The sequence below is a fragment of the Podarcis bocagei genome (genome assembly GCF_964188305.1).
Source record: "Podarcis bocagei genome assembly, chromosome: 17".
NCBI classification, from domain to species: Eukaryota; Metazoa; Chordata; class Lepidosauria; order Squamata; family Lacertidae; genus Podarcis; species Podarcis bocagei.
The window spans coordinates 4599646-4618756 of record NC_138143.1 but is presented as its reverse complement, the minus strand read 5'-3'; the positions used below and the strand labels follow the sequence as shown (position 1 = coordinate 4618756).

General features: G+C 46.5%; 1 protein-coding gene across 1 annotated transcript in view; it reads right to left on the bottom strand.

Moving 5' to 3' along the window:
- Positions 1-19111, bottom strand: part of PLXNB3 (plexin B3) — a 55226-nt gene that overhangs the window by 16897 nt on the left and 19218 nt on the right. Inside the window, exons 5-22 of the mRNA XM_081177181.1 lie at positions 17514-17639; positions 16633-16733; positions 16403-16535; positions 15487-15643; positions 13363-13471; positions 12726-12837; positions 12228-12356; positions 11201-11411; positions 10397-10569; positions 9268-9419; positions 7792-7897; positions 6803-6933; positions 6516-6692; positions 5169-5367; positions 4838-5077; positions 2440-2601; positions 327-475; positions 92-192 (exon numbers count right to left, since the gene is read on the bottom strand). Of these exons, the coding sequence (XP_081033307.1) occupies positions 92-192; positions 327-475; positions 2440-2601; positions 4838-5077; positions 5169-5367; positions 6516-6692; positions 6803-6933; positions 7792-7897; positions 9268-9419; positions 10397-10569; positions 11201-11411; positions 12228-12356; positions 12726-12837; positions 13363-13471; positions 15487-15643; positions 16403-16535; positions 16633-16733; positions 17514-17639 (2668 nt within the window). The remainder of the gene's footprint in view (positions 1-91; positions 193-326; positions 476-2439; positions 2602-4837; positions 5078-5168; positions 5368-6515; positions 6693-6802; positions 6934-7791; positions 7898-9267; positions 9420-10396; positions 10570-11200; positions 11412-12227; positions 12357-12725; positions 12838-13362; positions 13472-15486; positions 15644-16402; positions 16536-16632; positions 16734-17513; positions 17640-19111) is intronic.

Genomic DNA, 19111 nt, shown 5'->3' with positions numbered 1-19111 from the left:
TTCCTTCGTCTATTTCATGCCACTGCTCTCCTGCCTGTGGCTCAAACTCACCTCCTCCCTCCTCCATACTTGCTCCCCCCCCATCCCATACCAGTGAATTCCTTGCGGCACTGGTCCCCAACGCTGATCTCCATGTTCTCAAGCTGCACCAGCACTTTCTTGTAGTCTCGTAGGGCTTGCTTGCTCTTTCGCCTGCCAGGATGAGGGGAGGAGCAACACAGTTTTTACAGAAGCAAGGATTTGGGGGGGGCGGGGTTTGAAGGAAACAAGGCAACGTTTCATCCCCCTTGCACAGCCCTCCCCCTGAAACACTGTAATGTTGATACCTGTACATGAGGATGAGCAGCAGCACGACAAAAGCCAGCACGGCTGCCCCCACCCCCAGCCCAATTTGGGCTTCCGGCGGGAAACGAGAGGGTGGCTCCGTGTCATAGCGAACTCGGCCAAGATCCAGGCGCAAGTTTCCCATCTGCACCTGTAAAGTGACGACGACAACACAGGAAGATGACTCCAGAGAGGTGGCCGGATTTGTCTGTAGCAGCAAAACAGCAAAGTCTTGCGGAGCCTTAAAAACTTACAAATATACTGGGGCGTAAGTCTTTGTGAATCAAAGTCCAGTTCAAATGATCACCTGCAATCATTATGGAATTTGAAGGCTCCCGTCTCCTTTGCCCTGTTCACGCTCCTGCCAGATGTGTTTAATACTCCCCCGCCCCATCATCCGTGACCACTGGGCATGCTGACTGGGCTGATGGGAGTTGGGAGTCCAACAATATATAAAGAAGGGCCATTCCAAGCCTGTAGATCTAATTGTATACAGCAGGAGATTCCATACTGTTCAAAGACAAAACCTAACCCTAAAACAGCTGCTCCTACTACTGTGAGGAAACCTCAGCCTGCACTGGTAGTTCTCTCTTCTTTGTTTCCTGACAAGTCTCCCACAATCTACTGAAAAGTTCTGACCTACCATTTAATCGAGAGGCACAGTGAAGCATAAGATTGGGGCATGATAGCCAGCAAGTTTCCACAAGCTTTTAGCTGACTTAAGGGGAATGTGTTTGCTTCAGTGTGTTTTGACCGGCTGAATCCAAATCTGTCTGTATCTGACCAATGCATTTTACTCTCTGCCCAGGGTAGCCACAAAGAGTGTAGACACCAACTCTTGCTGTTGCTGCCACACTGCTTAACCTGTTTTGATGACATTTTGAAGGCAAGCCTAATAACTAACACAAAGCTTTTTAGATGCCTAAATTGGGGGGGGGGGATCACAAAATGGCAGCCACTTAAAAAATTATTTTGGGCAACACCAAAACTATTTACAAAATATGATATGAAACCAATTGTAGAACATTAAACAAGGCACAGTTTGGTGTGCAAACCAACCTTCTGTGACACTGGGATGTTGAGAAAATGGACATTTAAAATCCCATATGCCAGCCAAAAGCCTTACATCTAAAATAAAATTGAAATATATACTCTATTTTGTAATCTGAACAAGGAAAGGTAAAGAGCTACAAAAACAGTATATGATGTTACATTAAAACAATTCCTAGCTGTTTTTTGTATCTGCTTTACATCAGCATGTTAAAATTTTTGAAGATATAGTAGAGCCAAAAATAAAAGGATTCTATGACCTTTTTTATAGCAACAAAAACTGTTTCGTTCCTTGAAGTTTTCAAATAATTTAAACCAGCCAAAGGGGGGGGGGGACTGAAGGTATGTTACATGCACATAAAAAAATGGACAGAAACAGGTAAAAAATGCATTTCTGAATACTGATCCCACACAGGGTGTGGCTTGCAAGTGTGCGAAAGCAGCCACCACCTCTGGGTCAGGGTTTAGCAATCCTGATCCCCGTCATCAACCAAGTGACTTTTGGTTGGAGCAGGAAAAGGAAGGACACATAAGCAGCTCCATTCATTATCTCCATTCATTATCTCCTTAATACCTTTGCACAAACAGTAAGGCCACATAAAGGATTCTAAATTTGATCTTGATCACTAAGTACATATTTACACTACATAAACCGGTTTAAGCCACTCCCTCTCCCCAGGGAATTGTTTGTTATGGGGTAGGGATCTCCAACAACAACCTACCAGGAAAAAGCCACGGCAACGGCAGTTAACACAGGCATAAAACCAATATAGCATTACTGTGCAGACCTTTGATTCCTGTACACACTCTATGGGTGGAGTGGGAAACTTGACTGGTAGCTACTAATTTGTCATTATGCAAACTACAAGGGTGTGAGCTTATATATGCACTTTAAACAAGTTACATTCTCAGTAAGAGAGAGGGGGTTGCCTGATAAAATCTAGGCCACACAGGAGGTCTTTCCAAAGTTTCAAGAGAGGAAGAACTTTCCCCATTACAAGGGGAATCCCAAAGAGGTTATCTCCTGCATGCAGCCTATCTCTCCCTTCCCTGCCACCTACTCACAATGAACTCTGGGAGCACAGAGGAAGCATTAAGTGGTTGTGGGGGCTGCAGTGGGGGTTCACAGTACAAATGGGTCAGTGTTAGGGTCTTGACGGTGCAGATGCTGTTGCCAATGATGACCCTCACTTCGTTCTTGCTGATGCCAAGGGTCAAGCCTTCTCCCTGCAGGGCAGCAGAAAGAGAGAAAGAGGCAAAAGGTGAATTTCCCTGTATGTACACACAAGGTGAAGCAGTGCTGCGGGCCAGCAGAACCCCATATCCCCTTTGCATCCAAGCTGGACACTGAAATACCAGCCCAATACCTTCTGATCTCACCATTAGGCATAAAGACAGACCCAGCCAATTGCCCAAGAGCTCATCGAGAGCAGGAGAAAACAAGGCAATAACTTCACGTGCTAATAGCTAAAGAAACGACACCAGGCATTCACAGTTTGTGACCCATCAAGCCAAATGCAGCCATCCAGTGAGGCCATAAATCTACCCGTTTTGCTGCCTGCATAAGACTGGCCACCCCCTCCACACAAACACCATCAAAAGGAGGGGGGCTGAGCAGACAGCTGGCCACTAAATAGGGCTGTTGGGCTGTGCTTAATACGTAGGCTGAAAGTTGTGAATGCATGAATTGCAGTAATGTTTTCTAAACTTTTGATACCTAGGGCACAATTATTTTCTGAATTAGTGTAAGTAATACTTATTTATACTATATTTATACTAATTAAGAAAATAATTGTGCCCCAGAAAACGTTAGTGCAATTCATGCATCCACAACCTGCAGTCTACTAGTATTAATTAGTATTAAAAGTAGATATGATCCATATATAGGGACGCAGTGGCGCTGTGGTGTAAACCACTGAGCCTAGGACTTGCCAATCAGAAGGTCAGCAGTTCAAATCCCCGTGACGGGGTGAGCTCTGGTTGCTCAGTCCCTGCTCCTGCCAACCTAGCAGTTTAAAAGCACGTCAAAGTGCAAGTAGATAAATAGGTACCGCTCCAGTGGGAAGGTAAACGGCGTTTCCGTGTGCTGCTCTGGTTCGCCAGAAGTGGCATAGTCATGCTGGCCACATGACCCGGAAGCTGTATGCCGGCTCCCTCGGCCAGTAAAGCGAGATGAGCGCCGCAACCCCAGAGTCGTCCGCGACTGGACTTAACGGTCAGGGGTACCTTTACCCTTTACCTATCCATATAAGTGTGTGTGTAACATGTACACACACAAACATATACTGTACATACACACATATATATTTCTTGAACAGTTCCCATAGCAATTATAAATAAATAAATAAATTTCTATACCCCCCTTCATCTGAGGATCACAGGGCGGTTTACAATTTAAAAACACAAATATACATAACACATAGGGTTGCTATATTTCAAAAAGCTGGTTTTTTAAAAAAGTTTTGCCCAAAGTTGTTGAGCCTTTTTTTGCAAAATCAGGTACAAAAATGAACTTTTTGAACTTTTTTAAACCATGTGTCCAGATTTTCCCAGACATTTCAGCAATTTACGTCCTAACGCTGTTTCCAACAAGCAAATCCCAGCGATGTCCGGGAAATTGCAGATGTATGGCAACCCTATAACCTAGTAACAAAAACCCCCAATAACGCCCCCCCCCCCACCTTCATTGAAGCAGCAGAACAGCCCTATTAATGTACTGCCTCCTGACATCCTGACTTTCTAGTCAGCTGGAGGTTGGGGATTGTAGGGCAGCATATTAATAGTTAACTTACTATACAGTGATACCTCTGGTTACGAACTTAATTCATTCCGGAGGTCTGTTCTTAAGCTGAAACTGTTCTTATCCTGAGGCGCGCTTTTGCTGATGGGGCCTCCGGCGTGCGATTTCCGTTCGCATCCTGGGGCAAAGTTTGCAACCAGGAGCGGCTACTTCCGGGTTAGCAGAATTTGTAACCTGAAGCGTTCATAACCAGAGGTACCACTATATTGTATTTTTACTGCCAGTGAGGGGGAGAAGTCCTTGTATGATCTTTGGCCTCAAGTGCCCTTGGGTACAATGACCGTTGACTTGGGGGCAGGGTCACCACTTGCTTCTCTGCCTCAGGTAGCAAAATACATTGAGTGGGCCTTGATATTTGCAGATGGTGGCTTAGGTTTTCCAAGGTGCAGTTCAAGGTGCTCTTCTGACATGCAGTCAGTGCAAGACTGCTTCAAATCAAGACCACTTCACTGCAATTGTGTGTTCAATAAATCCACATACAGGGCATTGATGAGGATTTGCAGGCCTTGGCAGCAGCATAAAAGGGCACCAATAGCAGAGCGCGTTTTAGGGTAGGGGTAAGAAACGCCCCACTCAGTATCACTGTGCTAGGAGGCAAATGAATGATTATTGCATCCTAGGGACTCCATTCCCCACTTCCCCCACCTTAATATGGCCACTCACCTCTATGTCCAAGACATTGCCAGGTTTAAGACTGAAAGGACGTCCAGTGGAATCCCGCCCAGGCCAACGCAGGTGGGGATTAGGCTTGTAGGAGAAATTCTGGCCCCCACTGGCATTGCTGAAGGGGACGTGGAGTCCATCCAGCTCAAAACGAAGATGTCGGAAGCGGGCATTGGGTGGCACAGCAGGTGATGGGCAGAGGAGAAGGGTGGACGAATTGGCGCAACAAGGCTCCCAGCACTGTGGAGATGCAAGAAGGGAGAGGGAGGGAGTGAGAGACCCCTGAATTGTAATCCACAAGCCAAAGCATTCCTTTCCTCCCTGCACTCACCTCCAAAATGTCTCCCACCTCAGCACAGGGGTGGGGTGGAGCTGGGGTCAGTGGGATGTGGGGGCCCTGCAAGGAGTCGCAGGCTCTTTTCTCCCGGCTGCTTCCACTTGCCATCTCCTCTGGCTCCAGGATGGCTTTGATGAGTGGCTGCTGCACCACATCCAAATTAGTCCCTTTCACATAGATGATCCGTCCGCCCCTGGAGAAACACAACATCCAGGAAGGTGAGAAGCAGCTGAAGCAGTGGAGAGCATGCCACCCATGAGTTTGACACAGGCACTACAGTTACAGGAACATAAGAGCAGCCCTGCTGGTTCGGACCAGACAGATTCCCAGGGCAAGTTCACAGCTGCAGGGGTCCACGTGTGACCCTACTTTTGCTTTGCCTCTATTTCCTCCTCAGATACCCGACTCCCTTAAACATCTCTTGTCTTTCCCCCTGCTTCTCCTTATGTATAATAATAATAATAATAATAATAATAATAATTTATTATTTGTAACCCGCCCATCTGGCTGGGTTTCCCCAGCCACTCTGGGCAGCTTCCAACAGAGATTAAAAATACATTAAAACACCAAACATTAAAAACCTCCCTAAATGTCTTCTAAACACCAGGTAGTTGTTTATCTCTTTGACATCTGCTGGGAGGGCGTTCCATAGGGCGGGTGCCACTACCGAGAAGGCCCCCTTGACTGGTTCCCTGTAACTTGGCTTCTCACAGTGAGGGAACCGCCAGAAGGCCCTCAGCACTGGATCTCCGTGTCTGGGTAGAACAGCGGTATGGTATGTCCCTCCCGAAACACCTACTCACATCCAAATTTCACTCCCTTCAAAACTTAACCTTTGAGTTATTCCTTTACTGAGTCCCCTCAAGTTAAAGGAAGCCCAGGGACCCATAGCTACATTTGCAAACATTCAGCCTGAAACCCCTGCATCTCTTTCATAATTTAGCACCAAACCTGACGGAACATCATTCACATTTTAGCCCTTGCTGAGCTGATTACAAATAAAAAATAGCCAGCACATTCATGCATGCATGCATATTGATTCGCACTGGGACTGTAATGTCTCTCTTCCCATCCCAATTCAATACATTTGGTCATAAAAATGAAGATGGCAAGGCCAGTCACCCGTCTTTCCTTGTAGAAGGGGAAGACTTAAAGAAAAACATTGATATACGCATTGTGGTATATGCATACATCATTTAAAACAAAGTAAGCTTGGTCTTTTTGCAGAACGACAGTTTTTAACTGCAGCAAACTCATGTAGAATTAATTGACTGATGAATCAATGTTTTATTTAACTGGGTGACAGCCCTGATCATTCCCGCTCCCCTACATTCTTTTTACCCATGGAAGCTGGTGAGTGGGGAAGCCGCAGTGAGTTGGGGGTTGGGTGTGTAATGGAAGGTCTTGCCCCGCAGCTGGCGCTCAGCCCCTTCATACTGGACCCAGACAGACACCTCTTGTGGCTTGAGGCTAGCACTGGTACGACAAACGATGGCTCCTGGTTGCACAGGCTCCTCGCTGTTGGGAGAGCAAAGACGTTAAGTGAAGGCTTGAGGCAAGACTAGTGGAGAAAAGAAGAGGAGGAGGAGGGTCAAAGTCGGGGTGATGAAAAAAGCCACACCACTTACAGAATACAGGGCAGCGCCCCTACGTAGGCAGCAATCTCAGTGCCTGTCAGAAGTTCCTCTCCAGTGATGGTGACTCGAGTGCCCCCAGCCATGGGGCCAAGCTGGGGGTGCAGATCAAGAAGGGTGGGGTCCTGGGGAAAGAAGCACCCATTAGGCCCGGGGACAGGGGTTAGGCTCGCATATCATACGTAACTTTATGCGTACAGGCAGGAAGTTGCGGCCACAGGCCTCCCCTTCACCGTTCCCCCCCCCCCACATGACCTGGAGGAAGACTTCAGCAGCTTTCAGTTTTGCTCTTCCAAGGCCCTGTCTTGTTGCCTGAACAAGGGGCTGTGGCTTATGACCAGATCTGGTCAGTTTCAAAACAAGCAAACTCCCAATTGTGATTTCTGAAGCTGGCTTAATAAAACTAACCAGAGTCTGGTGCCAACTTGAATAAAATATGGGGGGCAGGTAAGCCCCACCTCGCATAATCAATCACAAGACATGGTGCATGCACACCATTTGCATGGCAATGCCCATCCACTTTGTGGGGGCCTGGCTCCCTCAAATATTTTATTGGGGGGTGGCGAAGGGACCTAGGGCCCCTAGGAGCCGGTTCCTATGAACCAGAGTCCTGAGTATGGGCAACATGACAAGTCGAGATTCAGTGAAAATGGGAGAGGGGGTGGGAAGCTGCCATAATCCGCCTTCCAGCTGCAAGGGGAGAAAGGGAAGTGGGAGATAAGCCCCTGAGCTTGAGGCTCACAGGGGCTCCTTCCTGCTCATGTACATCTTGCTAAACCATGGCTTAAATGGGACATGCTTGTGTCTGTTGCCAACATTTGAATTCTACCTCCCAAGTAGTAGTGACATGGAGGAAGTTTACAGTGTTAGGGAACCACTAGGAGCAAATACGCTTATCTCTGGCCTGGTCCCCCAGTTCCAAGCTAGAGTATTTCCTTAGACCCACCCCTTGGGCATCCGCCAGTCCTCTGTAAGATACTGACCTGATAAGTGAAGTAAGTCTCAGAAACCCCTGGCGGACGGTCTCCTACAGTCACCTGGACAGGGCCAGATAAGCCTCGCTTTCCAGGAGAAACATGACACACGATCCTGTAGAGAACAGCAGAAAGGCCCTGTCATGAAGGAGCCTGCCAAAGTCCATGGCAGACATTTTGAAGAGCAAGGACAAAAGTGATAGAGCCGGTGGGCCAGAAGAGGAAGAAGAAGCAAAACACAGCACTAAGGAGATCATCCCATAAACTCAACCATTTCTGCTTGCCTGATGGAATGATCTCCCTTTTTCTCCCCTATGTGCTGTTCTGGGGGGTTCTCCCAACCCTGCAGAGTGAATTTGGGGGAGGTGTGGAAGAAGCCCCATTGCGCTAGCTAGAGTCCTTGTACTGGCTTCTGGCAACAGAACCGGGTAGTTGAAACTGACTGAACAAGTCTACTCTGAGTAAAACTTAGTTGAATACCACCCATTATGTGTTTCAGTTCCTGTGCCTAGTGTGTTTGACTTGAACATAAGAGGCCAGAGTTCAAATTTAGCTCAGTCACAGATCCAGTGAGTGATGCTGGGCCAATCTTTCTATTTTGTCCTCAGCCCTCCATCTGAAAAGTGGGAGTCATGACAAGCCTCTCTCTCTAGGCTGGCAAGAAGGAATGCTATTCAAAAAAACAAAGCATTCAGATAAGCTAGAGAAACGGCTATAAAGCGTAGGGGCTTTTTGGTTTAGGGAGGAGAAATGATTAAACACAGGCAATATGAAGGCTTAAAAAGATATGGATTAGGTAAGGAAAGTGATCAGATAAATTTTCTCCAGCTCCCTTGTAATGCTAGAATTCAGTGCCTTCCAATAAAAGTGACAGGCAACAAGTTCAGGACAGGCAACAACATGTAAATTAATTTAGGGAATTTGCTGCCACAAGATGCATTAAATGGCACTACCATGATAGGCATTACAAGAGGGTTAGGAAAAAAACCATAGGAGGATAGATGAATAAAGGCCTCTGTTTGGAAGCTCCCAATCCAAAAGTATCAAACCACCATGTGTCAGTTGCTAGGGAAAGGGCTACTGCCTCCATGCCCTCCTGGCTACTGCGGGAAGAAACAAGATGCTAGACCTTGTGGTGAATTATGATGTGTAAGTTGACTTGATTCACTTTTGTACACTATCCTGAATAAGGAAAGGAGGCTAAGAAATGTTTTAAAGAGATGAAGCAGGCTACTGGCTCAGACTTCTCACATTTAATGGAAATCAGTAGAATGCTAGACAGTAAACATTCAATAACACATGCAACTGATATAGCTTGCCATGCATCATAGCAAATAAAACTGATATGCAAACCAGTGAAACAAAATAGGTTCCTCAGCTGCCACTTTCTTGGTTGGAATTGGTTGCTCTCTGTAGCTCTTCATAAAAAGCTGGTTTTCAATGTTTTACATGGGAGAGCCATGCCCTTCTCCCAGGCCTCCTTACCTAGTAGAAACCAGATATTGAGCTCGATCAGGGATGCATGGCAATCCAGCCACAGTCACAGTTTTGGCCACATCCTCAAAGCGACGGCCGAGGTTGGATCCTGTCACTGTGAGAGTCAGGCCCCCCTCCAAGGGTGCGGTGATGGGGTGAATCTAGAAAACAGGAATACTTTATTAGCAGCATTTATGTATTGCCCAGTTCTCTGGGCAGCTTATAAATAATAAAAATCATGAGGATAAAAAACAACCAACAGATTCCAGTTTTTTTTACAATTCAGCATAAAAACATAAAAAACAACATAAAGAAAAACACAGTGTCGTTGTAAGTATACAACTGACCTAAAATTCAGTGGATTCAGCAACTTGCAACTGAAAAGCCTGGGGTGGAGGCTATGGGAAAATCTGCACCAAGTAGACCACAAGGCCTGGCAAACCTGTGTGGGGAGGGCATTCTGAGAAGGCCCCTTTTTCCAGTGCTCACCCATTACACCTCATTTATTAGTAGCACCCAGACTGGGCATTATAGCACCAAACCAAGTTCTCCCTGCTCCAGATTGGACTAAAAGATACAAAAAGCACTGGCAGCAGACTAGAGACTAGTTGGTTTACTGCAAGAGTTCTCTCAGGCAATAACCTAGTCTACCAGATATATGACAGACTGGAAGGAAGTAGATGCACGCACACAAAATACAGGCTGAGGCCTAGTTTCCATTGTGCTGGTGTTAAGTGGACAACTTCAGACTGCAGGTCAAGGGTCACATATCTGAATACTCACAGCACACACACTCTTGCTCACAGAAAACTAGATGTCAGGATAAAAGCTATACCAGAACCCGTCTCCCTGAAATGTCAGTTTTCTACATTTAGAAAAACTTTTTCTATGCAGAAGCATTCAGTGGTGTGCACCATCAGCAATCTGAACAGGACAAGCACTGGTACTATTTATTTCAAAAATTTTATATACTGCTTGATTGTGGAAAAACAAAAACCTCATTTACAAAATGGTCGCAGTTTTTTGTTAGCAGAATTGGGTCCTAGTCAGCTTCCTAGCTCAGGTTCTATACAAAAACTTCCCAAGAAATGGACCAGCAGTTAACCAGAGTAGCAGACCTAACTTTGCTGATTCTCACCGAGTGGATGACGGGTGATGGACAAGCAGCTACGTCAGTTTTGGATGGGCACAGGTCCTCATAGATGCAGCTGGCCACCTCTCCTAGCTGGCACCAAATGCAGCGGAAATGCTGGGGAGCAGCCTTGCAGCGGCTGCAGTCAGAACGGCCAGCAGAACAGTTGTACAAAGTCACTGGAGAAGGAGGCAAGAAGGTAAGCATGAATATCAGAGTCAAGTCATACTGTTAATATTGCCTTTTCCAGACCAGCAAGAGTTCATTCCTAACCCAAGGAAGGCAGGAAAGTGCAAGACTGCAGGGCCTTGAGCAACTCAAGGGTAGTGGTGGGACATATCCAGGGTTTAGTATACACTGTGCTGATTTTTTAAAAGGAAATTGCACCAAGAAAACCTGATTTATGCAGCCTGCATCAACCATGCAATTTATTTGCTTGTTCTGCATAATCATACACCGGGTTTACTATTTTGCTTGATTTTGGTTTTGTTATGGTGGGGAAGGGCACAGTGTTGCACAGGGCACTGAAGGTGCATCTCCAATCACTGAAAAGCTTATCACACCCAGGTCAAGCTTTCAAGACTCTGTGCATAATTGTTTAAGCATCTTTCTGCAGCTATGAGGGTTAGAAGCCTGCATTCTTCCTTTTGAAATTTAAAAAACAGGGGATTTCATGAAACTGAATCCTGCACCCAGTACCACATTCTGCACTCCCTGTTGAATTGTGGCCCACACAAAGGCATAACCACAACATTATATATATATATAGAGACATACAAAATCCAACCTCCACAGGTCATCATCCCTTACCATGCAGGTCTCCATGGCTGTCAAGGCGCCGGTCTTCCCCTATCGTGATGTAGAGAGGGACATGCAGCTCAGGGGCAGGCTGTGAGTAGTGATATGCCTGGGGCAGGCACTGCACACGACGGGATGTTCCCCTGTCCCCTTCTTCCAAGGATGCTGGAACCACAACCGGGGTTCCCTCCACTTCCAGTACACAGGAGAGTGTTACTGGGGCCTGAGGATGAGGACAGGGTGAGACAGGGCCCTGCACGCCACACCTGGCCCCTCCTTCCCCAGTCCTGCCACAAAGTCTGCTCACTCTCAGTCCTGCTCTCCCTGCCCTTTCGTTTGCCAGTCCTAACACAGAGGGGCAATGCCAACCACACCTGTCATTGCAAGCTGAAGCCCCTCAGAGTTCAGCAAAGGCACGACTTGCATACAAATAACTGGTATGTGTGATGCTGCAGCAACTTTTATTTTTTTATTTCTTGCATTTTTATCCCACATTTTCCCTCTAAGGAGCTTAAGGTGGCATACGGGGTTCTCCCCCTCCTCATTTAATCCCCACGACAACCCTGTGAGAGGCCAGGCTTAAAATATTAAAATAGCACTCAAGCACACGTCTTCAAATTCCTAGCTCATTTGCAAGACCGATCTGAAACATGTTCAGACTTCCACAGTTCCCCACACAATCTTGGGAATCACGTTCTGCAGAGGAGCTGGGGGAACAAGTGAGCCTCCAGATGTGGCTGGACTGCAGCTCCCATCATGCCTGACTATTGTCTGTGATGGCTGCAGCTGATGGGAATTGTAGTGGAACAACATCTAGAAGGCCACCAGTTCCTCATCCCTGGGGTACGGATTCCCTTAAAAGTTATGAACATGCATACAAAAATGACACGTTCCTTGGGTATTTAGACGTGGCAGACTCAAGTGCATTTTAGCTTTGAAATGAAGAGCCCCTTGTGTCCCAAGAGGTCTTGTCAAGCCCTATTTCCTTTCACACAGAGACACACCAGTAGCTTCTAGGACTTTTAATCTTGTCACTTACCGTCAACAAGTGCAGATTCCAGGCTACCAGGTTCAGTGGCATTTTTACACCAACAGGAATCAGGTGGGTCTCACCAATGCCCCCCACACTGGGGCAGGCAGCTGCACCACGGGGCTCTTCAGAAGTTAACTAGGAGACACAGAGGGCTTAGATGCAGAAACATTTCTCCCATTCTTCCCCCCACCAACATAATTTATTCTGGAAAGTAAGGAGGGACCTGCTATACCAGGGGTAGGCAACCTAACGCCCGTGGGCCAGATGCAGCCCAATCACCTTCTCAATCCGGCCCACGGACGGTCCAGGAATCAGCGTGTTTTTTCATGAGCAGGATGTGCCCTTTTATTTAAAATGCATCTCTGGGTTATTTGTGGGGCATAGGAATTCGTTCATTTCCCCCCCCCCCCAACATATAGTCCAGCCCACCACATGGTCTGAGGAACGGTGGACCGGCCCACGGCTGAAAAAGGTTGCTGACCCCTGTGCTATACAGTTACTCACCTTCTGATTGTACACAAGCCCCTCTCCATCTGGGCAGGGCCTTCCAGGGACACAGCGGTGACTAGATGGGCACCAATGACACATCCAGGGGCTGTCCACACATGTCCCACACCTAAGGGAGAAGGGGGGGGGGGTTCAAAGGAAAAGACCTTTAAACAGGACTGTATGTGGACAGCAAGTTCAGAAAGGGAGGTGAAACATTATTTTTTTTAAACAAACAAGCAAGATTCTAGCTTAAGGCAGCAAGAATGTGCTTTGAAGTGTCAGGTGAGATCTTCTAGGCTATGGGAGATTCAGTGAGACTGTTTTCAACAGAGAATGGGGCATTAGATCTCTGCTTTGCCCTTGCTCAGAAACAGAATAATTTATGTGAAACAAGCAATTATATGCATGTGCTTAATTTGCATAATTCATAGGAAAGTTCCAGAATTTAGTTTTCCTTAGTGCAGAATTTCAACCTTTTAGTACAAAGAGTGAACACAGTTTTGTTTTCAACATAAAAGCTTCTTGCTAGCTAGGGCAAGTTCTACTACACCCCCTCCAACCTCCCACCCTCCCAAAAAATCTTACAGATGCTTCTCAATATCCAACCTGCAGCCCCCCCCAACGCCCTCATCCCCACTCAACATTCGCTCACGGGGTGGCATCAGCAAGTTGGCTCACAGCATTACAGTCATAGAAGGAAAATCCCACGGACGCCACCACTACATCCTGGAACATCAAGGCTAACGCCACAGTCACATGATCTGAGGAGGGGAAAAGCACAGTAAGAAACTTTCCTCCCACTTACACATAATGCAAGGTGAATGGCTACCTCCACACACCCTCTGAACAGCATCAGCATGCATGCGCACCAATGGCCTCTTGACTTTTCCCACCAATTTGGGCGATTCTAGTGAAGACCCTTCAGAGATTATCACTTGGTCTAGGCCAGAAGTATTTAACGGTTGCTAGGTAACAGAGAAGCATTTTCTCAGATGGCTTTCTAGTTTCGAGAATAGGCAAAGGCAACTGAAGGGAGGCCACGATGCCCGAAGCTAAAAAAACCTCAAAGGACATGTGGCTGCGACTGCCTTCCACTACAGTGATAAAAATATAATAGATGACCAAGTCAGAGTTCTTATTAAGGTGGCAAACCTGTGCCTGGGCTGCACCACTTCAGTCAGCAAGTTGAGATTCCGTAGGAAAAAACCCTCCGCAGAAAAAACTAGAATGTCAGGGACTAGCACACTTGTCCCTGAGTTTTCTACGTGGAGCTTCTTTTGCTCCAACCTGTAGCCTGAAGTGGTAGATCCAGGCACAAGGTGACCACCTCATGTGAGAACTAGGCCTTGGTCTAGGCATAAGACCTAGCCCCACGTTTGCCAAAAGGTTTTTGGGATTGTTTTAAGCATCTAAAACTTGGGGGGGGGGGGATAGTTAATACCTACTGGATTGGTTTATAAGCCTCCATGGGAGTCCATGGATGGCCTAGAACAGGCATCCCCAAACTCGGCCCTCCAGCTGTTTTGGGACTACAACTCCCATCATCCCTAGCTAACAGGACCAGTGGTCAGGGATGATGGGAACTATAGTCCCAAAACCGCTGGAGGGCCGAGTTTGGGGATACCTGGCCTAGAATGTGGGGCACTGTAAATACATTCACACAAGGGGAGATGCACTTCCTCCCTAGAACCCCCTGGCAAAAGCAACAGGACTGGCTTTGAAGCATGGCACTCATAGCAAAGCCTCCACATGCCTCTGGGCATGAACTCCCAGAGGTTTATTAAGGCCTTGCCAGAAGAATCAACAGTTGGGCTTGATACTTTGCAAAAGCGCAGCTCCCCCACTGCCTGCTGGAAAACAGAATAGCACCAGGATATAATTCCCCACTAATCCTACTATGACACCTAGAGCACATGCTCAAGGTCAGTCCACATAGATTAATTTCTTAAAGATATTTTAGCGCACACACCCTTTTTTTTTGCATATGAAGAACCTTTTTGTTTTTTAAAAGGAGGGATATCAAGCAATTTCTTTTTCAGTTTTACAAATGTATGTAACTTCATAATTCTACTCTTCTTTAATGATTGTCAGCACTAAGCCAAAGTGGAAGCAGCAAACAATAAACAGATTGCCAACTTTTCAAGTGGGGGCTACTGCTGTGTTTTTAAGAGGAACTTGATCAGCAGACATTCAGCAAGTTTATCTACATACTTCAAAAAGCTGCACCTGCTAGTTGCTGAAGATCAAGCTACTGTTTTACAGGCACAGAAGCAGAGATTGCTTGAAATGTTGACAACCCAAGTTGTCTGGAGAAATCAGGGACAAGCTACCTATTGGGTCAATTTTATTTTCAAAGGAAGAATAGCCACACTGATCAAGGGCATGATCCTTATCTGTATCGTGGTATTATTATTCTTCATTAAATTTATATACCGCCCTTCATCCGAAGATGCTGTCCCACTGAAAACCATCCCTCTTCTGGGGGAAATAATAGCTGTAAAGGGTACAATACAGTGGTACCTCGGGTTACAAACACCTTGGGTTACAAACATTTTGGGTTACTGACTCCGCTAACCAGGAAGTAGCACCTCGGGTTAAGAACTTTTACCTCAGGATGAGAACAGAAATCGCGCGCTGGCATGCAGCAGCAGCGGGAGGCCCCGTTAGCTAAAGTGGTACCTCAGTTTAAGAACAGACCTCCGGAATGAATTAAGTACGTAACCAGAGGTACCACTGTATTGCAAGGTTAGAAGTCAGGCATACTTTCCTGGCTCACCTTTGCCCTCTTGGGTGGGTGGCACCTGCTGGGGAACAGGTGAGAGGCAGCGAACCCAGGAGTCTTGCAGGTGTGCTTGGCTGTCTTGGCTCCCGAAGGCACAGTGGTATTGCTCTCCCTCTGCCAGTGCAGGGAGACGTGGGACCAACATGGAGACCTGGGCAGCGCAGGAGACACATCGTTTTATAGGTGTTAAGTTGTGGGTAGACATAGCAGACGACACAGCGATTTCTCCAAAGCAGCTCTTTATTTGTAAGCTGGAACAGAACTGAACAGCAAACAGCTCAGCCGGCCTGCTTTTATAGGCAGCCGGCTGTCAACATCGTAGCAACAACAACCCAGGGCTTCCCGCCTAAAGTAACACAATACTCCTTTGGGCCAGGGTGAGAACTTCAATACATAACAATGGGAATGTAGCTTATCTGGCTGGGCCACTTTTTGTGGCTTAATTTTTTATGGTCTTAATATTATATTTTCCTTAAGTTACTTTTAGGAGAACTGTATGGGCAGCTTTGAAAATAAAAGCAGAGCGCTGATCTTAAGTAAATTAATGTTTGGTGAGCCAATGTTTGGTGATCCCTCTCAGGCACGGGGCGAGTGCGGTAGCAGCTAGGGATCAGTCTTTGCCAGAACTTGATGAAGAATCATAGAATCATAGAATCATAGAGTTGGAAGAGACCACAAGGGCCATCGAGTCCAACCCCCTGCCAAGCAGGAAACAAGGAAGACAAGGAAAGGAATCTCTAGGCATCAATGTCAATATACATGCTATGAGCAATGTGCGTTTGAGGAAAACCTAGGTGACACTGAGATGCTTCATTCCACACACATGCTAATTAAGAGAGTAACATGTGAATAACCACCTGATCCAAATCACAATCAACCCAGGTTTCAACCTTTGACCCTCCACATTCACCTCTGTTTGTTCTTCTCGGCTCTGATTGGCTGGTGACATCTGTTCCACTCTCAAACATTGGCTCTCAGCTCCATAGCTCCAAAGCCAGTGATTGGCCATCTCATGGCGCTCACACTCCAACTTCCGGGTACACCTGCCAATCAGCCAATTATATTAGAGACAGAGAAAAAGAAGGCGTGTCTTTTAATCTGAAATAAAGCACACTCTGCTAGTTCTCATCTGTGACCCACCTACTCTGCAGAACACACCAACCACAGAAGGGGTCTTGGGCGCGCAGGCAGGAGGCACAGTCCTGGAAGTGAGGGCATTCAGAGACTGGGACCTTGGAGACCTGGGTTGGAAAAAGGCAAGTCATACACTATATACTCAAAAACCACCACCACCAGTAGAATCTAGGCTACTTTGCATCCGTTTCTGCATCGGCCTCTACTAATTTCAGATATATTCAGAACGGAATAGTTTTAGGCCAAGGGCAAGGGGGTGGTAGAGAAAAGGTATCGATAAGGAAAAGGATGGTTAAAACAGGAGTGGAGTTTGAGGGGGCAGGAAGTTTGGCACTAAAGGTCACCCTTACTGTCTTATCCTACTACTCCAGACAACACCAATGAACTAAGCTAAATATGATACAGGAAAAGAAATATCTTGTAAGTTAAAATTTATTTCAGAGTAGCAATCAACTTTGTACCATACGATCTGAAGCGAAACCAGAGTATGTCACCATAGGTCCTAAAAGCCATTTTCGCACCTCACAATGTCTGGACAGTTTTATCCTAAAGTATCTCCTACTGTTTCGTTAACTGTGTTGTGCTCTGATCCATGCACTTTTTCTATGCCAATAAAGGAGATTGATTGTTATAAACTCTGTACCACCTCATAATCTAGTAACAGGGCTTAGATTACCTCTGAGCGCATAACGAAGTTTTTTTGCACAAGGCAGCACAGCAATGCTGCAAGTTTTCAACATGAAAATAACTTGGGGGGGGTGTCCTATGAAAACTCAACAAAAGCAGATACAACGCAGAACTTTCCTGCATCCAAACTGAGGATGACAAACAGCAGTGCTGTAGAAGTAAAGGGAGAAGGGGATGGTGCCCCATGACTACTCACACACCTGGGAGGCCGTCATCACATACAGGTGGGCCCCACTGCCATCCAGTAGAAGGTCTGGATTGACTGGGGAACGCTGGCCAGTGGGAACGGTGCTGTAGACTTCTGCCACGGTGCCATTCAGGTAAACCTAGACAAATGAGTAAGGGCTATCAGTGCCTATTAAAAAGTTGTTTAGGAAGCACATGACAGCGAGGAGGCCTCTGAGGCTAAGCACTTCTGGAAATAGTGTACATAGGTTAACACCCTATGTAGGTCCTTGTACAGTGGTACCTCGGGTTACATACACTTCAGGTTACATACACTTCAGGTTACAGACTCCGCTAACCCAGAAATAGTGCTTCAGGTTAAGAACTTTGCTTCAGGATGAGAACAGAAATCGTGCTCCGGCGGCGCGGCAGCAGCAGGAGGCTCCATTAGCTAAAGTGTTGCTTCAGGTTAAGAACAGTTTCAGGTTAAGAACGGACCTCCCGAACAAATTAAGTGCTTAACCCGAGGTACCACTGTACTTACATATTCTTCCTCCTCAAATTCCACCGCTGACCAGTGTCAGTAAAAAAGGATCCTGTTTTGGATCAACCCTGTTCACACTTTGGGGTGTCCTCCAGGTATCGCTGGACTGCAACTCCCACCCCCCCGACTATTAGGCAATTAGGGAATTGGGAGTTCAGCAACACCTGGAGGGCCAGAGGTTCCCCAAAGCAGCATGTTATAAGAAACATGAGGTTACCACTGAAAACAGAAGCCCCAGATAGAGGCTCTGGGCTTTTTATGGCTGGAGAAGAGGGGAAGGGCAGCACCATGTTGCTTATCCTACGTAGCTCTGCCTTGGGTTCTGTGTGGCTTTGCTTTTTTTCTTCTACAGTGGTACCTCTGGTTACAGACGCTTCAGGTTACAGACTCGGCTAACCCAGAAATAGTACCTTGGGTTAAGAACTTTGCTTCAGGATAAGAACAGAAATCACGCTGCGGCGCAGCGGCAGTGGGAGGCCCCATTAGCTAAAGTGGTACCTCAGGTTAAGAACAGTTTCAGGTTAAGAACGGACCTCCAGAACAAATTAAGTTCTTAACCAGAGGTACCACTGTATTGGTCCCGATTCCATATGTCAAGTTAAGGGCATTTTGATAAGTATGGTTAACTAGAAGAAGAGATTTTCTCCTTTTCTCTGGGACTGAGATGCTCTGAGGAAATGGGACAATAAGCCTTTAAAATAAAAGCCATTTAAGGCAAAAATGTCCCAATGCCTATCCAAAAAGTTACTGTACTTATGCAAATCTATTTATGCTCTTTTGCATTCATTGACTTGGTTTTCAAGGCTTGTTTTGCAGCCAGTACCTGCTTCTGTGTTTGTTTGTGTGTGTGTACATAACTTAGATGTTGTAGGGAAATGGTAGAAGGGCACCTTAGAAATGAACTGGTAGGCAGATATGAACAAAATAAAAATCCAGCTGCTGCCCCTGCCCTGTCCCATGGTAACAACACCTATAAACTAAATAAAAGTTTGCTTCCCTTTAATGGCACCCCAACATCTAATGCCCGAGGCAGCTGCCTCACCCCAGCTTAGTGGGAAGACCAGCCCTTCTGGTAGCATGAGAAAGACA